Source organism: Crocodylus porosus, unplaced genomic scaffold (genome assembly GCF_001723895.1).
Source record: "Crocodylus porosus isolate Cpor-Errol unplaced genomic scaffold, CroPor_comp1, whole genome shotgun sequence".
Classification (NCBI taxonomy): domain Eukaryota; kingdom Metazoa; phylum Chordata; order Crocodylia; family Crocodylidae; genus Crocodylus; species Crocodylus porosus.
The window spans coordinates 4196566-4219494 of record NW_017728925.1 but is presented as its reverse complement, the minus strand read 5'-3'; the positions used below and the strand labels follow the sequence as shown (position 1 = coordinate 4219494).

The following is a 22929-nucleotide window of genomic DNA, read 5'->3' as shown; positions in this document are numbered from 1 at the left end:
TCACCACCAGTTTAATAAGTGATCATGGGGAGACTGGTAGCTGGAGGCTTTTGTCACAGATCAAACAAAGGATCATTTTGTTCAGAGCTGGAATTATGCCTATAAAGTTAATCGCAATAATCTGGAAAGCCCCCTCTTACTTTGACTCTTGCACACATTTGTTGTCAGACCAACACCTGTTTGGAGAATAACTTCAGCTACCAAATAAATGGAGGGTCCAATGGAGGAGGGTTTTCAGGCAGAGAACAGCTGGAGGCAATCTGAGCACAGTGAGGTAAATGTGCCAACATCTATCCCTGCCAGCATCTGACAGACACAGAAAGAAGCATCTGGGGAGATGAACAGGAAATGGTTTCTTACATCCATGGGGCTCAGAAGACCTTAGGAAAGAGGGAAAATGGGAGACGTGCTGCCAAAAATAACAGTGGTGGTAGGGCTGATGCCTCTCCTTAGAGGAAGACTGGATGCTTTCTCTCCTTTCTCCTATATCCCTCATTACTACCCATGACATATCTTCTCTAGCAGTAAGTGTGATCAAGGAATTTGCCCCTATACAGGCAAGTGGTCCCATTTGTAATCACTCATATGATTAAGAGTTTGCAGAATTGGGCTCTCATGGCCTGATCCCTAGAGGTACTGTGTGGCCTTTCCCTTGAAGCCAGAGGGGCTCAGCATCTCTGACAGCCAAGCACACACCAGGTGCAACTCTCTGGAGCCTGGAATTTGTCTTCCTTTACATAGGCTCACACCTGCAAGACCTTTTCAGCGTAGTGCTTCCTTTTACACATAAGGCAACAGATATGCCCACATTAGGTACAGGATTCTTCCATACTGTTACAGGAAATACATGGGGCAGAGCGCCCTCCAACTCCTGCACAGTTCCACCTAAGTACAAACAAAGGGGGAGCTCTCTTAGCAAACCCTCACCAGCCATTTCCCCCCCCCATACTGCACTGCCTCCCAAAGCCACAGCTCCTCACTGTATTTTCCAGGGGTCTGGAATCTGCTTTGTGAATTGTGGGGAGTAGGGAGGGTTACTAAATAAACAAACTCCAGTAAGTGCCTTACGTTGTCTCGAATGTTAATGTCCGACCCCTTGGCTAATAACAGCTTCACCAGCTCAATGTGCTTGTATTCGGTGGCCCAAATCATCGGCGTCCAGCCTCCATCATCCTGGGGAGTGGAAAAGGAAAGCATGAGGCACATAGAAGAGGCAAGGCAGTGTCTACATTACTTTCTCCTAGCCCTGCAGCACCCACGAGAGATGTCCCATCACTAAGGAAGCCACTGGCTTGTCTTACACTACCACTTAAATGCTGGGAAGAGCGTCCTACTGTGCTGCATGTACAGCACAGTGTGTTTCCAACCTATCCACCTGGATTGATTTTTGCATTCCTGTGCAGCTCCACACATTGGTCAGAGGCTCCTAGTGGGAGTAAGGGCCTTCCACTGCAGCTCAGATTGCAGCATCAGGGCTCACAGGTCAAGACAGCACCACAAATACATTGACTGAAGACCCATCAGGCAGCCAAGGCCAGGCTAACAGCCAGAATTCTCCTTGTATCTAATGCAGTGCTGTCTCACTTTTTATTGATGGATGCTCCATTTAACATGGCTTGGCTGCTGAGTGCCTATCCTCCATTCCCAGAAAAGTTACTTTAGGCCACAGGTGAACTCCCACAGCAGTTCTGCTGCTGGGAAGTGAAATTTATCTGCAAGGGAAGATGAAGGCCTTGTTTATGGGATCCTTGGGAAAAAGGGCCTCACGGCTGGAGAGGAAGTAGGCCTAGAGAAAGCAGTGAAACAGAGGAATCAGTCAGAAAAGGCAGAAAGCACTACAGGAGACAGCTTGTTGATGAGATAGCCTGGCTGTTTAGAAGCTTTCAGCTAGGAAGAGAGAAGTACGGTCTCCCTGTACAGGCCTTACAAGCTGCAAAATGATATTTAAACAGCAAATGGACTGTGGCCCATTTATCCAAGCATCTTTACTCCTCTACATCCCCTTGCCTGCAGGAGCAGGTATTTGCATAACTGATGTGATTCTGAGGCCTCTGGCAGACATTCATTTAAATGCACCACACTCGCATGGCAAGAGGTATGATTTTGGGATAAGGGATCAGATCCTAAGCACACCCTACCTGCCAGTGCAGAGGGAGCCCAGGATCATAATCTCCCTTGCCCTTACACTGGTAAGTTGAAAGCTGGGTGCCCACAGGTCTGGGACTGGTGTCAACAACCAGTCGATTTCTGGCTCAGGCCAGGGAGCAAACTGGGGCTAGTTCCAGACCTGGGTGCAGTTCCCAGCCTGAACAGGCTAACTGTCAGCCCAGACACGTGTTCAATTCAAGGTGCCACACAAACCAGCCAAAAAACTCTCACATTACATATGGAATAGTTTTATGGCTGGTTTGCCATTTTATGGTGCCTTAAATTGAGTGCATGAGTATTTACATTGCAATTAACACACTGAGTCCCAAGGAAAGAAGTTCCTGAGTAAGGGAAAGCAACCCATCTTACTTGTGCCTCTTCCAGAAGAACCTTACCTGGCAGTTGACATCCATTTGCCCGTTAGAGAGAAGATACTGAACAACATCATAATGCCCTTTCTTGGCAGCCAAGTGCAGACACGTGGACCCTTCTGCATCCTGAACAACGAACAAGCATAGAACAACTCAGGAAAAATTGCTTCCCAAATAAAAAGTCTTGATATTGCACTATTGTGGCTATCAAGTGAGAGGATAGCCACAGCCATTGCTCAGGAGTGAGAGAACAAAGGGCTGTTAAATGAAGCCCAAAGGACAACCACTGAAGAGCACAGATGCAGGAGGAAAGAGGAACAGGAATGGGGACCTGGATAACGAGCCTGCCTGGATAGCTTTGCAGAGGGTCAACACTTAGCAGCTCCCACTTTCCCATACTGCTGATGGCATTTCCACCCTCAAAAGGGCCATCCCTACTGCACATCATGCTGGAGTCTGGAATTCTCCAAGTCTCCCCAGGTGTTGCATCTCTGCCCATCGGGCATCTTGGTAATGTTGTGAGGACTGTGCCTTACCTCAAGAGTCTGGCCTGTCTTGTCCGTACATGTAAGACTGTCTGCATTTACTTTCTTTAACAGCAGTAGCTAGTCAAATAAAGCTGGCCAGTACATCATAGCAGGGCAGTATGGTTATGGATGCCCAAGACATGAGGTCTCACACAAAGGCCTGGAAGGCTGAGCAGAACTGCAGATTACACTTGCCTAAGAGAAGAGGTTGCTGGCAGGTTTAAAATACATGTTCAACATAATGGAAGGGTTGGGGGCCTGAGTGTCATTGGGACTTCAGGAATCAGCTGTGGTCTGATAAAATATAAACTTACCTCACACACACTTAACATAGAAATCCCCAAAGGGCTGAAAGCAAATTACAAAATCTAAAGAACCAAGCTATGTCTTCAAGTGAGCTCCACATAAAACACAAAAGACACCTCTTCCAGGTCAGGGGATGCGGGCCATACCCCACATAGGTCTTGAGCATAAACAGCATCTATGCCTAGTAGATGGTATGATCTAAATCAAATAGGGGCCTGAAGTTTCAGAAAAGAGATAACTCTATAAGGGCTGACTGGGGCAGAGGATGTTTCTGCTCTCTCTTTAAAATGCCTTACACAAGCATCCAATAGCACAGTACTCCTTTGCCAAGGCTCTCATGGAGTACCCACAGCTTCTCAACACTCCAGAGAGAGGAGGGAATTTCAACTGTCATTTACTTAAACAGAACCAGGTTTAGGCTCCTAACTTATCACACTAACAAGATCAGCGGCTTTTTCCCACAAGGTACCTAGACACAGACCCAATTAGTGAAATTCACAATTGCCCCCACGCCCCATCTTGTCAGATAATCCTCCTACCCCAGCAAGGAGGAAAAGCAGGCATGCAACAGTTAATCTTTATGTCTCTCAGCAAAACCACCCCAATTGATTTATTAGTGCATTGCTGCTCCTTTCAAAGATGACTAATTTGTTACAAGCAGCTAATTAAAATAATAAACCAGTCTAGATTTCCAAAGTTATTTCATTTCAATAATGGCCTTGTGGTTCTAACAGTTCTAATTTGCTTGTGCTAGCTCATGTTTATTCTGCCTCACCTTCACAAAAAGAAAAAAAATCTCTTGGTACCCTGCCTTTAACATATCAAACAAGACACACTTGGATTTTGCTCTTGACACCAGGTAGTTGGAACCCCTATGCTCCTCCACAGGACAGAACAGGAATCCTGGGAAATTGTCAAAGGCCCAACACCAGTCTGCATTTGGTACCTAGGAGCTTGCTGGCAAGATAATTTCACAGGCGCAGGCCAGCTTCTTCATGGGCAGAGCATCACTGTTCCACTGCTCCTTTCCTTAGCAATATCTTGAAGAGTGTGCCAAAGGGAGCAGGTTGTAACAATATCACGTTCATAGCAGGGAGGGCTCCTGAGCTCCAAATGGCATCTGATTTATGAGACTAATAAATGATCCGTATCTTTTCCAAGAGTACAATACAGCCAGACCAGGTTGTGGGCAAACGGCCAGCCATTTTCTTTTTATTGTATTGGTTTAAATTAGAAGGCAATATTTTTTAAGCTGCCTCTGGGTTTGCCCCTGCAGAGGCCCTACAACCAGTTGCACGTCAAATACTTGGACATCTAAATTCTCCCTTCTTTCAATTCAGTGGATTTACAGGTGCCTAATTAAAGGCCTTTTAAAAGACACGTTCCCCCAAAAGCCTAGTTCTGAGGTAATGGAGTACACAGAGGTGGAAAAAATAAAACCCTTGAAATCATTTCCTTGCACTCATGCTGTTCAGAACCCACTGTTATCAATTAGTTTTATTACAGAAGCAACTGGAGGCTTCAGACGGGATCAGATCTCCACTGTACTAGACATTGTACACACACAGTAAAAGAAAGACTTTGCCCCAGAGAGCTAAAAATCTAGGTATTACACCATTTTTTAAAAATGATATTACCCATCGGCCCCTTCACAAATGTGCATACACTAATGAAAGAGGCTCCCTTTTCCTCTGAACTGGACTCTGGCATCTAGACTTGGCCTCCCATCAACAAAGGAAAGGGAGGCTCACTAAGGCTTCTCAAGGAGAACCAAATAAGGACTGCTCACTACCTTAGGATCTACCAGTGCTCCAGCCTTGATAAGGTATTTCACAGTCTCCAGATGGTTATTTTCTGCTGCTTCCATCAGTGGGGTTCTCTGATCTTCTGAACAGGTGTCTATGTTAGCACCAGCCTGTTAAGTGGCCAAGCCAAATAGAAAAACAATTATTGTCATTAGCGTTCAGTATAGGAAGTGGAAGGAAATATAGATTTACAAGCAGGTCATCCACAGAAAGAACATTAATTTGCATAAAGATGAATTGGGTAAAGGAGGGGTCAAAACTGATCTCTTCTTCAGCGTCTCATTAGCTACTCTCTTCCATGTTCACAAAGGAACTGTTAAGCACATGTGGTGCTTGACAGTCACATATTTTGTGCTGCTGTAGCATTCACAGCTGCTTTTTGGACATCGTCTGTATAATTTAAGAGAGAAAAGACTCTCTATCCTTATTATTCCAGAAAGATAAACTTTGTTCTTGGACTCGTTAGTTCAGACACAATAGCACAAAAACAGACTAAGCCTTTCATCTGCAGGACATCTGCAATGCAAAAGAAACTGAAATCCTGATTTTTAAGAAGTTGTTAGGAGAGTTCAAAACTGAAAAACATTTGGGAATTTGTTTTTCGAAGAAAGGAGAACAAGGCACAGAAAGAAACTTCTTGGTTTGGGGAACATGAAAGGAGATGAACCTGAATCAGCATGTGGCAGATGTCTACATGCCCAGACTCCGCGGCTGCATGGAGAGGGGTTCTTTTATTCTGATGCTCCATCTTAAAGTTGGGGTCAATTCCATCCACTGAAAAACAGAGAGGGACTTGGTCCAGTTGGAATACAAAGATTTCTGACAGCATACTACAAAACCATCACTAAAAGAAACTTACGGGGACATAACTGAATATTTTAGAGGCAGCATCTAAATTTCCTTTAACTTATTTATTACACTTGCTACAAAGTTCTTAACTCAAAAGTCCACATTGTTACAAATCACAAGGGTATTACAAGTGGCTATTTCAAGGATGGGGGTCTTCTCAAACATGGTATGAACTAACTTTTAAATGAGAAATGGTTTTGTGAATGCCTTTCTTCAGATTTTTTTTAAAAATTACACCACTCACTTTCCCCACATCCTGACAGCTGCAAAGGCAATTGTTGACATGCAAAAGTGAAAAGGAAAATTATTTAAATTTAATTGTGGCTTCTATTAATGCAATATAGAAGCTGGAAAGAGGAAGGAGAAACTCCACATCACCATCTCATTCTATCAGCAAATAATTTTTGGATCACTGGTCCTCTGTCTGTTTCTGCAAAAAGAGGGCTGCACTGAAGTTAATGGAGCTACTTCAACTACCATCACCTGAGATCTGGCCAAGGGTTCTCACAGCTGTGAGGAAACTGACAGATGAGGATGGCGCCCAGGCAAAGATGTCTAGACAGAATAACATGTTATATACGATGAAGCTGCAGTTAAATAAATACTTGTGCAGCAAATTTTAGTGGTGTTGAAGATGCAGACAATGAAGTTAATACTTGCCAGAAAGACAAAAATGTTTAGTCAATGAAAAGCCTCAAATACTAGCAAGAACATATTACACAGTACTGGAGAGGAAAGAACAAGATTTGTAGGAAAAATTGTTGACAACATCCCTGAAAAGAAAAAAATATAAAAGAGCAAACCTTCTCATGTGATCAGTGATAAAAGCAACATCAGTAGCTCAAAAATATCCTCTGGTTGCATATTACTGAGCTCCCCACGTACTAACACTTCATGCTCAGAAGAGCTCCCTCTTTTTGCAAACCCACTTACCATCCTAATTAAATACCCTCTGTACAGCATGGCTGCTTGCAGACATGGGAAAAAAAACAAGCTGATCCTTTATTTAAACTCGGCACATTCCCACGCTGAGCCAAGTGCATGTCCACAAGAGACAGCATGTTAGTTGCATCTGGCTTTCCCAATGTCTGTATAGATCGGGTGCTTTAGTGGGGATTTTTTGGCTCTTTTATCTAACAGTTGATTGAATCAGTTTTAGCTAAAAGTGCCAAAAAGCCCCACCGAAGCACCCGATCTATAAAGACACTGCAGAGCCAAGTCGAAGTAACACACTGCTGCTTCCGGTAAAGCGCTTCCCCCTTCCCCCCGCATCTGTCAGCACCTTATGTGAATACTCAACATGTGGATAGGCAAATTTTGCCAGACTAGAAAATGACACAGAGGATATCTGCGGGCATAGGAGTGGGACTCTGTATAAAACCATGCTCAGTTCAAATGCAAGTCTGGACTTTGGCAACAGAATAGCGGGAGCTGGGAGGACAGCCAAACTAGTACCATTCTGGGAAAGATCCACTTACCTAACATAAGCAGGACCTTCTGGAGCTCCCCTTGCCTGGCAGAGAAGTACAGCTGCTTTGGGTGGAATCGTAACTTCTTGGGTCTGTTGTGATGGAAAAAGGGGATTATTAGTCGTCATTAAAGAGTTCTCAGCACCCTATGCATCCCTTCCTCGCTGCCATTACCAAAAGCCATTTTCTTGGTGACTATTCATACGTATTTCTGGACTGTCCAGGACCATCCAAAGTGAATTTGCTTTCCCTGAAGGACATTGTTGAACTAACAGCTTCCATTCACCTTTGGGACAACAGTATTCCCAAGTGCACGCACACACGTGTGTGCACACACGCAAATTAGAGGCAGTGGCCACCAGTTTAAGCACCTTCAGGCTTCGTTAGCATTTCCTTCAGTGAGAACATTCCATGGGCTTCAGTTTCTGAACAGACCTTTGCCATGCTTGCTAACCTGAATTACTTAACATGTTTTGGAGGTGCTCAGAGTCCTCCTGGATAGCACTAGAGGCCCCTTTGGCAGACAGGTATTTAGACAATTGCTTGAAGGCAGACCCTCAAAGCAGCTAGATATAATACGCTCTTGTCTTTAGGGCTCACCCTTGCTGGAAACATGCAAAAGAAACCAGCTCTACTCTATAAAGTGGCTTTAAAACAGGTTGGGGCTCCATGCTTATGTTTTCTTCACTATTCTACAGGTTAAAAAGATGTTTAGTGTCTCCCACTTGGCAGCTCTGCAAACAAGCCAGAATCCAAAAGCTGAGTTCTTTCTAACTTATGGATCTTTAACCAGTAATGGAAGGTTCTTCAGGCCAAATCCTGCACTCTGCTGCATGTGTGCATCCCCATAGCTCTTCAAAGGGTACCTGGGAAGATCTGTGGCCTTCCTTGGTATGACATACGTATAAACAATTTGGACTTTTAGCAAACAATGATGTTGGTGAAACACAAGAGAAACAAAATCCAGCTCATTCTCCCACAGCTGCGCTGGCTCAGCAGGGCTAATGAAAAAAAAATCTGGCCACTCAAGTCAGTAATCTCTAACTGGGAAGTCACCAGGAGATCATGTTTTACAACTACACCTGGATGTGTTGTGCTTGCTTAGATTATTAAGCTCACCAGGGCAGAGCATCTCTTTGACATGTTTTCTTATAATATCTAGCATAATGGAATGTCCCCCTCATCCAGCAAAAACAGCAGAGATGAATCATCCTGACTTCCTGTTAATCTGACTGTACAATCCAGGCATTGAAGCTAATTGGTAATATCTTTCTTTCTTGATGCATTAAGGTATATTTTATTTTGGGAATAGGAGGAACAAGCCTACAAAAGTAATTCACATCTTGAAAACCTTCCCCTCATATACATCAGTGGGAACAACAGGTATTGGGCACTGTTCTGGTCTGGTACCTTTTTTAAAAAAATATATGAATATGTCTCAATTTAATCATGGAAAACAGTAGCTGTAAAAAGTGTCATCCTCCCTTAGCTTCTACAATCCCTCAAATCAAAACACAGCCACATGTTTATAGAGGAAGATGGCAAAATTCCGTTTTACATGGAAAGTTAGCTTTCTTACTCAGGAGCATTAAACTACAACAGCCCTGTAATGGGAAAACTCAACACTGAAAAGTGATAATGCGTGTACATGTGCATGACACATTCAAGCAGAACGTTTATTTATGGTGTTAGAAACTTTGACGTCTGTTGAGATTTCATCAGAAAGCACAAACATTGTGTTGTGTGGGTTCCCCTTGAAAACTGGACCATCTTCCAGCAAAAACCTCAAGTTCCCATGTGAAGATGCAGCTTTGTACAGCAAACTGAAAAAGTCTTGATTTCTAGTTGTCTGGTTTTTTCTTTTGTTAATGGAAAAAATGTTGTGAGATCGTTGCAAAGAGCGGAATGCTGTGGGTACACAGTCAGCCAAAATCAGTTGTGACATACTTGTGTAAAAATACATATTTGGAAATTTTCAATTTCTCAATTTGAAACAATGAACCCAGCCTGGTAGTGAGGCAAATGGGATTAGGTAATTCTAAATAAAGCCAAAAGAGGGACACCTTCTCTTAGGGGGCTAAATCTGAGGCACTGATGCTTGACTAAGAACCTCTGGGGTGCTAATAATTTGAATGAGAACACCTGGACAGTTCAACCTTAGTGGTGAGAAGGACAAACTACTCCCCACTAGCAAATCAATCAGTAAAAAGGTTAAGAGTGGAAACTGTTTGGAAAAATCCATACTCCTCAGTGCCTGCAGAATGACCATCCTAAGTAGAAACACACCATATGTTCAAGTGGACCTCAGATTCAGGTACACTAAATCTTGCTTTGCTCCAGTTCAACAAAACCAGATGCCACTTAAAAGAATTCAAGACCAGTTCTTACTTTTCTGAATCCAGGGCAATCAAGGCGCTTTCCAAGGTTTCTTTAACTGGTCCCTGGGTCAGGCCAGTGGCAGGCTTCACAAAAACAGAAGACCCAGCCATGTCAAACCCCTCAGCAGCTGAACTCTCTGGCTTGTCTTCCTCTGACAACCGCATTCCAGTGCCACTAAAGTGAAAAAAAAAGGAAACAAACAAACATAGCCATTAAAAACAGACAAGAATATGTGCAACGTATGCCAAATGAGGCAAGAAAAAGGATTTTAAATACAAAATGGCCTTGAATTTGAGAAATAACCTGCTCTTGAATTCTGATGTCGAGATTTAGGCTCTCTCCTGAATTCTGTTCAATATGGAGGATCTTCCACCACAGATAACAGTTTGATTTTCCCTGCACGGGCTTTGATTTTCCTGATGCACAACTTCTGGTTGGTTAATCAAGTGTGTTGTGGGCAGGGCCTGTGAAAGCTTCCACGTCTTGTGACCACAACTGCCAACCTCAATCCTGACACGCAATCACCCACTCTTACTCTAGGCCCAACTGCCGCCACTCTCACATCTGCCACTCCACTTCAATCCCTCCCTGCTAAAGTGGACCCTGCTTGAACATGTTGCAAGGTAGGCTGAATTATGCGGAAATTTTATGTTGCAGGCAAATCAGAATGGGAACTGGACTGACATCAGATGCATTTCACTCATGACACGAGAAGCCAGGTTTACAGAAGTGAAAGTTTAGTATCTCACCGCTGTGGCCCGAGTTTCTATTTGTTGGTGTGGCTTGGCCTGTCCTAGCAAACTATTTAGAGTGCAAGGTTGCAGATATAAAACATGGCAGGGTACCAGGCCTCCCATGAACAGCGACTCACCTTCCTGTTGTAGTGTCTGCCCTTCCCTCCAGAGCTGCTGGTTTTTGCTGCTCATAGGTCAGAGATACTGTGGAAGTTGTGTCTGCTTTAGCTATCGTCACCTCCTTTGCCTTTGAGGCATCTTCCCCACAGTGTGGGCAATAGCTCATGTCGTTGACCTGGGAGGCACAGTTCTTATGGAAACGGTGGGAGATGCTGCTTTCAGGCTGACATTCCATGAAAGTGCCCTGGCGAAGTCACAGAGAGGAAATTTCCACATTTGGTCAAGCACAACAGTGAACTTCACCCTTCTGTTTACTGTGCTTCATCTTACACTTGAAAATTTCCAAGGCTGGAGAGCTGAGAACTTCCAGTGCTTAACCACTGCCATACTCAGAAAGATGCTCTTAATCTCCAACCTAAATTTCTTTTGCTGTACCTTGAGGTCACTGAGAAAAGTCTAATCTCCATCACCTTTACAACCACCCTTCAGGTATTTGATAACTGTTATTAGATCTCCCCTCAGTCTTCTCTTCCCTGATTAAATAACCCTAGTCCTTTCAGCCTTTCCTTGTAAATCATGTTTCCCAGGCCTCTAATAATTTTTTGTCGCTCTCTGTTGGACTCCCCAATCTATCCACATATTTCTGAAAGTGTGGGGCCCAAGACTGGACACAGTATTTCAGGTGGGGAGCCTCAGCAGTGCTGAAGAGAGCAGAATTACTTTCCTTGATTTGCAAGTGACACTTCTATTAATACAACCTAGTATGCTGGTTGGCTTGTTTAGTGCAGACTTAAGGGTCTCCATGCAAGCTGGTTACACTGATAAAACTTCACTAGGGTCTAATACAATTTAGTTAAAATGAGTTCAGCTTTTGTATTTAGACAAGCCCCTAGATCTGTACAATGTACCACTCCACTAACCAAGCTGCCAGACTCATTCAACATGGAATCAAGTTACCTTTCTTAAAATGTTTGCTCCCTCTAAAACAGGGGTGTCAAACAGAGCCCATTGGCTGTATCTGGCCCGTGATGACATCAGATCCAGCCCATGGGTTGCTGCACCAACCCCACGTGCCAGCACCAGCCTCAAGTGCTCCATGCCATATAAAGGCTCAACCTGGTGCTGCACACCTTGCGCACAGCACAGGGGTCCAGCATGGACATACTACATGTAGTGCCCTGCACCAGCTAAGTGTTAGCTTTGAGGCCAGTCCAGATCAGGTTTTGCCAAAACCAGCATGAAGGGCCAGTATGGTGAGGCACGGCATGCAGTACATACCCTGTACCAGCCCTGACGTACACAGGAAGCCATCATGTGCTGCTTGAGGTACATGGTCTGGAACCAGTGCCACAAGTGCTGCCCAAGCAGTCAGTCATGGTCTGGCCTGCAGCCAGTGGGCCAGATGAGTTTGACAACCCTGGCTTAAAACATTTTCCAGTGTTTCCTGATTAACTGGAGCGAGCCCAGAATTCATTGTTCTGTAACATCAGTATTACCTGAAGCCCTCTGGATGCCTATGCTTATTGGTGATGGCACAATATGAAGAAGCACCTATGGGTTGCATCTGTGAACCAGGATGTGCCACTCTGCGAGAAGAACAACAAAGGGCAGGGCAGTTCAGCTGAATGGATCTTCCTTCCAAGAATCATAATTATCTATGTTTTGCCTTTGAAGTCTGCCTTTAAGAGTTCCAAGAATTTTTATCTTTTAAATGATCTTTAACTCAGCATGAAACTCATGATGGTTCCACTTACTGCAATTATAAGAATGCTTTGGACTTATATAGCATCTTTCACCAAGTGATCTTAAAGGACATTGGAAACATTAGTCAATTAAGCCTCCAAGTCACCCTGTGATGCAGGTAAATGCTGTTATGACAACTTTATAAATAGGCAAATTAGAGTACAGACAAGTTAAGTGACTGGACCAAGGCTACATAAAGCCTCAGTGGCAATCTCCCTGTGTCTCGCTGCAACCACCTCACTTACAAGTTCGCTCTATAAATCAGTCTAAAGAAAACACTGCGCATAGGGTTCAACAATTCATAAATACTCACTGACTCAGTAAAGTATATTGTGAAGGGCCCCTGCTGGGGATCAGTATATGAGAACAGGGGAAAACCAACACTCCTCTGGAAATTTCAAGACAAAGCCTCTATTCTGGGCAAGCTGTCAAGGATCAGTCAACAACACTCTTTGTCATCTGTGAAGGTCAAGGATATGCTCCCTTCTTGTCTCTGTAAATGGGGTAGTTTTCAACCTTTTTGACTTAAGGTGCCCCTCAGAAAATGCCATCTCCTAGCTTTCCCTAATTTTTTTTTGACTATGGAAAGATAACAGAGCAGTTCTTTTATTGCTGAGAATTCAGAAAGACCACAACAGGTCAGAATGTTTTTGACACTATGGATTCCTATTTGAAATCTTTGCACTCATCTTGCAAGTCATCTATACATGTTCATACACCTAACAGTGCTAATATTGCATGACACTCTTAAAAAGATCTCACAGCACCCTAGTTAAGAATTATTGCTGCAAACAGCTTATAGCTGTTTACAAGCAGCACTGTCCAACAGTGAGAGGGAGGAAAGAGATGAACCTGATTACTGAGACCCTTGCTACACATTACACATATTGCACAATTCACTGGTGAACTGCACAATAAACATAGACCAGCCACATGACTGGCTGTAAGTGCAAATGCTTATCACACAGTTAACTGGCAAATCATGCAATAAATGTAGAGCAACCACACACCCAGCCATAAGTGCAAAGTACTTATCGCACAATGGATAGGTGAATCACGCACTGAACAGGTGAATCACGCAATAAATTTAGACCAGCCACACCTACAGAGTAATTAGCACAGGATAAAAATGATTTTCCAGCTATAAAAAGAGCCAACCAGCTCCAAAGTTAGTGCTTGAAAATGTGTAACGACTCTACAGCTGGTTTCTATCCAACATGAATTTAAATGTGTAGCAAGGCCCTGGAAGTCAGCTGGATAACCACACTATCAGCCACCTGCAGCCTATTTGGTTACCACAACAGAGACCCGATCCCCAGATTAATATAAGGGACTTACTGCAGTGCAGAAATATCCACAGCCAGGGCAGCACTGGTGTTTCACCATTCTCCCTCTGTGGTCCTCACACAGCACCAAGAGCTGGACTTTGTTGGACGGACGCATCAGCTCATATTTCACCACGCTGTTCGTGCATCGGCCCAGCTGGCATGGGAGGAAATGAAAGGAAATGCAATTACTAGAGACCAAAACACCCCCTCTTGCTTGTGCTGAGGAAGATTTTGCACATTGCCTTGATGAGACCTGGCCTTTTAACAGCAATTCAGATGCATGCCAGATAGCATTAGCTGTGCAGTAGGAAGCCAGGAAAGCTGCTCTCCCAGGAAGAGACGCATTGTTTACTAACATACATGCGTACCAGAGTAATTCATTCCTCGTCAGGCCATTTTGTAACTGGAAACATGCAAGCATCCAGCAACAGCCGCCTGGGCAGTCCCCTGGGTTTGAGTCAATGCACACACTCTTATTTTGCCAGGAACAGAGGGTGCCACTGACTGAGACAAGACCTTGTGTGCTATTGCTTATTACCATTTGAAAGTAAATAAATTGTAGCAAGATGAAGGGACAATAATTGCACTGGATTGCCACTTTTGTTACGGTTTGCACTTGTTCCAGCAGTGGACCTTGACAAGCCATGCAAACGCACGGCTGAATTCTTACAAGCACTTAGTACACTGGACAGAGACTAGGTGCTGAGTTCTTTAAAGAAAATATGACTTTCTAGCAGCAGTTAACCTACTGGTTAGGGTTAAATGAATTCTTAGGTTCCTTCCCACCACCTCCAACTGTTGACCAACTGTCATAATTATCTATAATTCAGATTCACCTTTCCCCTCCCACACTGCTTTGCTTTGCTGGACAAGCAAGTGTTTCTCCCTTCGCATTCTCAACCTGGTAACATTATTCTGCTTTCCAAAACTCCCAGGCCCTTATTAAATCCTCCCTCCTCACTCGCGTAAAAAAACTGAAAAAAATACTCCCTATAAAACCCAAAACATCTGAAGATCACGGATCTGACAGCCTATACTGCTGCTCTGGCTGTAAGAGCCACTAACAAAAATGGCACCCTTTCACTGAACAGATTTGCTTTCTGTGTGCATCCCAGATAAGATGCACTTTCTTTTGTAATAAAAATTTTGGCTGCATTGTTTTTAATTCTATTTGTCCTTCATGGTCAATATAGCTATGGGAGAAGGCTGTTGTTTCTTTGGACCACATATGACCCAAAGAATCAGAAACTAGAATGTCACCCAAAATCTGACTGCACAGTATATTTCTGGTGAGGATGTGTAGGCTAGAAACAGACTAGATTACCATGGTCAGATCCCACAGCAGCTCTGCAGGACTGGCCGTTAAGTAAAAATTACACTTATAAATGCAACAGATTTGATCACGCATGTAACTGGTTGGCCTGTCTGTGTTAAGGAGTTCCTGGGTTATTTTGATTACACTTAATATTAAGGTTCCATTTACAGTCCACTTTTAAAGAGCTAATAAATTAATGGTATCTAAACTGCTAATAAATAAATAACGTAACAGGTTACTTGTAACACCATCCAGTGATATGATAGCCATCCATAATACTGGCTAGTCACATCTGCAACATGTTTTTAATATCTCCTAACTACTTATTAATCCTTTTTAAAACGAAATCTTAACATAAAGTCAGTCATCATTTTTCCCTTCTAATTTTTATGGGGAAAGAGAACTCCTACAAAACTATTCAACAGAAAAAGATTTTGTTAGCAGAACAGGATTTTGTTAGCATACTCATCTCATCATTTAGGGACCCTGAACAATAGGATTCCAGCCCTTTGCTCATCAAGGCTCTAAGAAAGTTCTCCTTCAGGAATTTATTTTCTGTGGGGCACACCCACATGCAAGCCAGTGAAGTGGAGATAGTCTGTGAAAGGCCATTAATTATTCTTCTTTCCACTCCCTTTGCTTCCTTCTCTCAGTCCTTTCCAGAACCCAAAGAACTAGAGCAGTAGGGCCCAACCTCTTCACCCCATGGGCTGGATGGGCAGTGTCAGGTCTAGCTACAGGCTGCATCCGGCTGGTAGGCTCAAACACATGGGGCTGGCGAGGGGGCTCCATCTAACCACAGGACTGGGTGAGTGGATGGCGGGATGGGAGGGAGATGTGCAGCTCAACCCTGATCCATCCACAGGCATGTGGGGGGAGAGAGCAGCCGTCCTGATCCCCAACAGGGAGAGTGGGGGGGGAGTGGCTTGGCTTTGATCCAGATACACTGACTGGAGGCAGGACCAATCCCAATTCAGACGCACCATGGGGGAACAGCTCGGCCTTGATCCAGATGCTCAGGAAGGGTGGGGAGGCTGGACAGAGCAGCTCCAATCTGGATGCTGAGGGGGAGGGCAGCAGCCCAGACCTAATCTGGATACCTGAGGTTGGAGCACAAGAGTCAAACAGCCCCTATCCCGATGTGTGGAGGGGGTGCGGAGCACTGTGGCCTGATCTGGACATGTAAGCAGTTGGCCCAGCCCTAATCCTGCTATGCTGCAGTGGCCTGGGCAGTGGATCCAACTGCATGGAGCTTCCCCTACTCCCCAGCTGCCAATTTGTTCCAACCTGCAGGGATTTATGCAGACCGGATGTCATGGCTGTGGGCCAGATTTAGCCCATGGACCAGACTGAGCATCCCTGAACTACAGAGCTACAAACCTATACAACAGTGATTGCAGCCCAACTGAAGCTTGAAAGAAATGAGTGCCCTCTGGCATAAAAGAGACTGAACAGAGTTGTTTTCTTGCCTTAAGTGGTACCTTCCAAGCCCCAGGAGGAAATCAATCTGCCACTTACTTCCAGGCTACTGGCAGCCATTAGAACCCAGCTAGCCCAGCTGTAGTGAACTGAAAGTCCTAAGTGCAGCAATTTTCTGTCAGATGAACCTGGAGGCAGCACAGGGATTCAGCAATGGTAGAAGCCTTGTAGCAGAAACTTAATGTAGTGGGGACTTGTACAAGAAAAAACTGATAAGCAGCAAGCACAGTTTCAAAAAAGAATCTCTCAGGAACTGGCTGTGGAAAGGACTGTGTCAATGCTCAGATAATCAAGGGAAACTAGCTCCAATGTTCCCTTTGCTTGGATTCTCCCAATTTGATACATGCCATAATATTTTATTCCACGTGGCTCCAAACATATTCGTTTTAACAAGCCAACTCAGCAGCACAGCCTATAAGAAGTGCATAAAACCACCTGCCAGGCTTCTTTCATTCACTCTCCAAATAAGTGCCACTCCCTAGGGCTGAAGTGGCCTGGTGTGTAGTAGTTTATCTCTTCCTTAAATATGGCATGCAATGGATAAGGAAAAGTGGAGCTCTCAGCTGAGAAAATGGAGATGACGTGCTGCTCACACAAAGCAGCGGACGGATGGAGTACACTTCCCATGGTGGAGCCTCTGTGAGACCCAAGAGAGAATTCCTGAACTGTACTTCCTTCTGCTATCCTAATCTACTTCACCATTTTCCTCTCCCTCTGTCTTTTTTTCTCTTACCTCTAGTTTACCCCTCTTCCATTTTTAACTCTTTCACTACATTTGCATTTTTTCTTTCTTTTTTTCCCCTCTCTCTGTTCCCTCTTCATCCCTCCATCACCAAGAAATTAAATGCTCTAAAAAGAAAGAGTCCAGTTGTACCTCTGTGCAGCTGGGATGCATACTCCTGCAGCTGAGCCACCTGTCTGGAGAACTTAAGGCACAACGAAGGAGCGGAGAAGAAAGGCAGATGGTTATCAAACAACTGACAACCAGTCTGTCTGCCTAATACCTTTGTATTAAGGAGCTGGGCAGCTTTCTCTGTGGTCATCACTTCCAGCCCCTCCCTGCCTGGACCAGTCTGTGTTCCTGTCTATGGAAAATACCACTGGACTGAGAACTGGTGTGCTTACAAGTTTACTACAGACCTTCCCAGATTCCTGCAGTCAAAGTCAAGAGCAAAAATCTGCTATAAGCCAGGTTGCAGTTATAAATCTTCTCTCCCCCAAAAAGAGAAGGAAGAGTTGTCAACCTAGGAAACACAGTGGGGTACCCATCCAGAGGAGCAAGGTCTTTAAGAAGGGCTCCTACCTCATTGTCCACACTCTCAGTTGCCATGCATTGATTGTTGGCTAGTGTGGTAATCTCTCGGCTTTTGGGTGTTTCCATTCGACAGCTACAGAGAGGCACTTCCTGCAGACCATCCACTTCCATTGCTTCAGGGCCATTAGAAAGACCTAGAGCACAAAAGACAAATTGATCAGCACTGTAGTTACATTCTGGCAATGTCTGTGTGGATGGAAAGGACACAAACTGTTAATGATAGCTCTGTCCTTCCGTGGCACTTTGCATGCAAGGTTTTCAAATGCTTTACCAGCACTTATTATACCTTGAAATAAAGGTAGATCATTGGACTTATCCCTGTCTGACAGACAGGGGAAGCCAAAGAATTTAGGGTGAGCTTTTTCAAAGGAGCTCAGCATTGGTCTACATTTATTGCCACTGAAAATCTTTCATTCAAACAGAAAAAAAATCTTATCTTATCCCGCATGGGCGTATTGCCCAGGGTTATACAACGTGGTTGTATCAGAGGCTGAGAATAGACCCAGGAATCCTGACCACCATATGCTACCCTAAATATCCCAGAATTTGGAGGATAACAACTGCAGTCCAAAGTCTGAAGCATTTTTATAGCAACATGGGTGAAGAAAACATCTCTTCAAAAAGAGGCTTGCAATGAAAATTATTACACGGTTGAAAAAATATTCCTTGGCATAATTTGATTTTACTACGAAAGTGAAAATGTTTTTCATTCAATCTGAACAGCTTTCCTTACAAGTTTTTGAGTTCCAGAAACTCATATACATTTTCTAAAGCTCCTATATATTCACACTTGGAGCATTCAAACCTAGTTTGCTTCTCAAAGCCAAGACCAGTAAGGGTTTAGGTTTCAATGAGGTGCAACTGTGCTACTGTCGTTAAAGGCTTCAAAAGGGAAGTAATTTGGTTCTGGCCATTGTTTGCAAAATTTAAAACATCAATATAGATCAATCAGTTTCTGGTAGAGATTCCCCTATGGCTGTCAATGTGAAGTTAATGTTCTTCTCTGTGGATAATGCAGGATGAGTTAAAAACAACACATTTTCACCTTGTAAACGATAGGCTTTCAGTTTCAAGCAATACCACAATTCAAAGATAAAGTTTATATTCGCCATAACCAACGAGCTGTAAGAGTGACCCAAAGATGGGATGTTATAGTTCAAATTATATAAGTGGAATGAAGGCCCTTGCAGGCTTATGGGTAAATCTACAAAGGCTGTAACAAAATGAGTTCTTTCTAGGAGCACAAAGTAAAAAAAAATAAATAAAAAAGCTTTTTTTCTCTTTCCAAGCTGTTGTTTCTATGGCATATCACCAGCATGTAGAGAAAAGAGGGGGGGCAGGGGACAAGAAAAAAAATTGCCTATCCCTTAGTGGTGGATACTCCTACCAATTTTGTGTGGCAACATTATCAAAAAATGAAGACAAACTTTGAAAGTGAAAGCACAGTGTGGGGGAGAGTCAAGTTCACAATGAAGCACTGGACCCAAGACAAATTCAGCACTGGGAACAGCAGCCTTCTTATTAACGAAAGTCTCTCTGGAACCAACAAGGAGATGGCCCTGTACTTGTATCCTCTTATACGCATCTCCTGCCCACCAGTGGCCCTGACTCCCGAGGGGCTCTGCCATTCTGTGAAAAAAGAACCTATGCTTCTGAGGAAGTACTTACAGAAACAAACCAAAGCACTGCATCATGCAACAGTGTCATTCTACAGTGTTGGGTCTACAACAGTAAAATCCCATGTCTTTTTTTTTCTTATTTGTTTTTGGTTAAATAAGAGCTAGCTAAAGGAGAAAAAAATTCTGTACAATTGGGTAGACTGCCAGGAAGATCTAGGAAGGAAAAAAAATACCTAGCCAAAAAACACTGAATAGAAAACTGCATCCTAAGCCAGGTGCCTTGCAAGTTTAACATTAACCAAAATACAGGAGCCAAATGTAAATGGGGTTCCCTCCCATGAACCCCAAAGTGCACCCTATTAGTCCCGTGAGGACAACAGTGCCATTACCTATGCCCCTGTGCTGTGTGATCTGCTACATTATGAGTTGAAGCAGCTTCAAATTCTCTTATTAGTAGCCACCAGGGGGCATCATCTTAATACAGAGGATAAGACCAAGGAAACAAAGAACCAAAATGGTACATGGCCATATTTAGAAAGCTGACACTCACCTTCCGATTGTGAAGATAGAATTCCCTTTACTCGGAGATCCAAAGAATCAAGAGACACTTCCATGTATTCCATACTATTCTCCTGCCCAGCTCCCTCTCTGCCTCCCAAAGGTGGTTTATACGCTTCAGCACCTAAATTAAAATATACATATATTTACATAGCAAAAAAATTGTGTGTATGTAAAGGCCACATTTATCACAAGCAGGCACTATGCAGGCTCCTAGGAGAGAGTCTATAAATACAGATGCACAAAGAACAATGAAAATGTAACATCTGGACACATAGGGTGCAATTGATCTCTTATCTCCTATTTCCTGCTCTGATCAGCCAGATTTTCCACTTAGGTAACAAAAAAGAATATGAGACACAAATAAGTCCTGCCTTTCAAACGCACATCTGTCTGCTGCTGTACTGCATCAGCAGCAGGAGCATAAATGGCATGAGAAAGGGATGGAAACCTAGCTTGCCCTGTCTTACTCCACGTTCTCCGTCTCCAACCTGCTGTGAAAGGCCCTAGGTACACTCCAGCCAGGCAGTGCATGCTAACCAATAACATGCAATAAAAGCACTGTGGAAGGGAATGGGACAGACGACATTCAAGTTAATGGGGGGTGGGGAAGTGTCAGAAGCTAGGTCCTGCCTTTAAATGAGCAAGACTGCTTTTGAAGAGATGGAAGGAATGTCTGCGAATCTTTTAGTTCATTCTGACTCTACAGATTTATCCATCTTTATACTCCTCCTTTGCATGCTCCTCCCACTAAGGTTAGTGTCAACAGCCTTTTGTTTGCCCAGATACCTAGCAAACACATTTGTTGGTTTTTTGGTTTTTTGTTTGTTTTGTTTTGTTTTTTTACAGCAGTCTCTGTATTTGCTGGCCTGAAAAGCTATCTGGGTCTGAAATGAAATATTAGCTCTCTGCCCGTAAGTAAAGCTTCAGTCATCCAAACACCAGAAATACCGGGATCTAACACACCAGCAATCAACCCATGGACTGATGCGATCACTAGTGTTGGGACAGTTACAAATGGGCTGATAAATTCAGTCTGTTTGCAGAAAAAAGACCTAAACCCATTGGGAAAATCTGACTGATTAACAAGAAGTGTGAACTTTTAATAGCTTGGCTAACTGAGAGGCTCCACTATGGGAAACTGTCACCATCTTTTACTGTCATTACTAGTCCTCCTGCAGGGGAGTAATCTGATCACTTCCATGCTCCCCTCAAAATCTCTCTACTCTGCAGGACAGGCTATGCTCTTTAATATGTTGCAAAGTTTAGGTCAAGCCATGAAGATACCCTGAATTCTGCCCTCTCTGTGGAAGTATCAAGAGGACACTACTCCAAAACTGCAATGTTTCTAAATGACAAGGATCACTCAAGAACAGGCACGGACAACCCACAAGTCCCACACCCCCAGATTAGCATTTAGTCAGAAACAACAAAGCATCTCCATTTTCCTTCTGAAAGCAAGCCAAGTCTCCTTGCCCTTCACCCCACAAGTAGTAGGAGTTCATGGGGGTTGGGGTTCTTTTTTTTATTAGAGAGGAGCCACCCTCTTCTCAACAATATGACTAGGTTCCTCCTCTTGTGGATTGGGAAGGCATTTAAAAGAACAGTTCTACAAATGCTGGTGGGAGGCTTTCAAAGAAGGAGCAACAGCCAACCTGATCCCATCTTCTTCTACCCAAAGCCCACGCAATTGCCTGTTTCTCTGTGATGGAGGAAGAACAAGACTACGGGCTATTCCCAGGTCTGCCATATTGCCTATGGAAAAATCTAATGGCTCCTTTGAAAAGGAAGAAATTATCTCAAGTGTTTCCAGACAACCATCAGGGTTCTGAGGCTCAGAAGGCTGACTTTAAAGGTCTATCCACAAAAGCAGCCATGTCAAGAAACCCAGTCTCACCATGGTCCAATTTGGCCCCCAAAAGATTCCAAAAATCTCAGAACAGTTCCAAGCTTTGTGGGTAGCGTATGGTAAAGTTAATGTTCTATCTACACTGAAAATGGAACAATACGTAAAACACAGTAGGAATAAACCTTCTGAAGCTGGCTAAAAGTCCAGCATAACCTGGTCCTAAACGGACCCTCTTCAGTGGCAAGTAATAGATGGCAATGCCAGTGCACATTACCATGGCAAGTTCACAGATAAAGGAACAACCTTTAACTTGCAATGGCTTTTCATGAAAGACAACTTCTACCTCAACATGTTCCCTTCCCTTCACAAGTGTTCAAGACAATGGGAACAGAGACAATGATTAAACTGACTCTATCATTATCGGTTATGGATAGATATCAGAAAAATTAAATTGATTACCTAACGCACTGGCCTGTTTCTTTTTATTCCTCCTCCTCCTTTTCCGGGTGGGTTTCAGCCATGGACTGTCCGTCTTTCCTTTTCTCTTTAGCAGCTTCTTCTTGAGACTGGACTCGGAGCTCTGAATAACCAGAAAGGCCGTTTGTGCACAAACCATGTTGGTATCAGTGGCCCGACAGTCATTTGACGCCATTTAAAGCCCTCTACCACAGTCGTGTGAAGGAGCCTTTATACCCAAGACTCAGGGCTTGAAACCAAAATTCATGCAAAGAAGTCTCCACAGCTTAGTAAAAGAAAGACACGTGGGCCCATTTCCTGTCATTTCCACAGCACAGGCTTCACTTTCTATTTTACATAGGTTCTTATGCCACACCCACAACACAGTCTCTGAGATCCTTCTGGCAGAGTCAAGAATAATGCGACTAAAATCAGTCACGTGTCTATTTGCTCGTCCTCTCCCCAGCAGGATAAACATCTGCAGTAGAGTGTCATGTTTTTACTGGGGCTTGTTGCTTTTCTTTTTTACAAATAAGTATGTTGCTATATAATTATTTTA

The 22929-nt window shown here is 43.7% G+C and overlaps 1 protein-coding gene across 11 annotated transcripts in view; it reads right to left on the bottom strand.

Moving 5' to 3' along the window:
- EHMT1 (euchromatic histone lysine methyltransferase 1) overlaps positions 1 to 22929 on the bottom strand; it is a 154321-nt gene that overhangs the window by 28419 nt on the left and 102973 nt on the right. For all 11 annotated transcript variants that reach the window (XM_019540600.1, XM_019540598.1, XM_019540602.1 and 8 more), the window contains 11 exons: positions 22374 to 22494; positions 20058 to 20189; positions 17877 to 18022; positions 13790 to 13933; positions 10726 to 10952; positions 9864 to 10028; positions 7485 to 7567; positions 5825 to 5931; positions 5145 to 5267; positions 2544 to 2645; positions 1069 to 1173 (listed from right to left, as the gene is read on the bottom strand). In XM_019540600.1, coding sequence (XP_019396145.1) covers positions 1069 to 1173; positions 2544 to 2645; positions 5145 to 5267; positions 5825 to 5931; positions 7485 to 7567; positions 9864 to 10028; positions 10726 to 10952; positions 13790 to 13933; positions 17877 to 18022; positions 20058 to 20189; positions 22374 to 22494 — 1455 coding nt within the window. The remainder of the gene's footprint in view (positions 1 to 1068; positions 1174 to 2543; positions 2646 to 5144; positions 5268 to 5824; positions 5932 to 7484; positions 7568 to 9863; positions 10029 to 10725; positions 10953 to 13789; positions 13934 to 17876; positions 18023 to 20057; positions 20190 to 22373; positions 22495 to 22929) is intronic.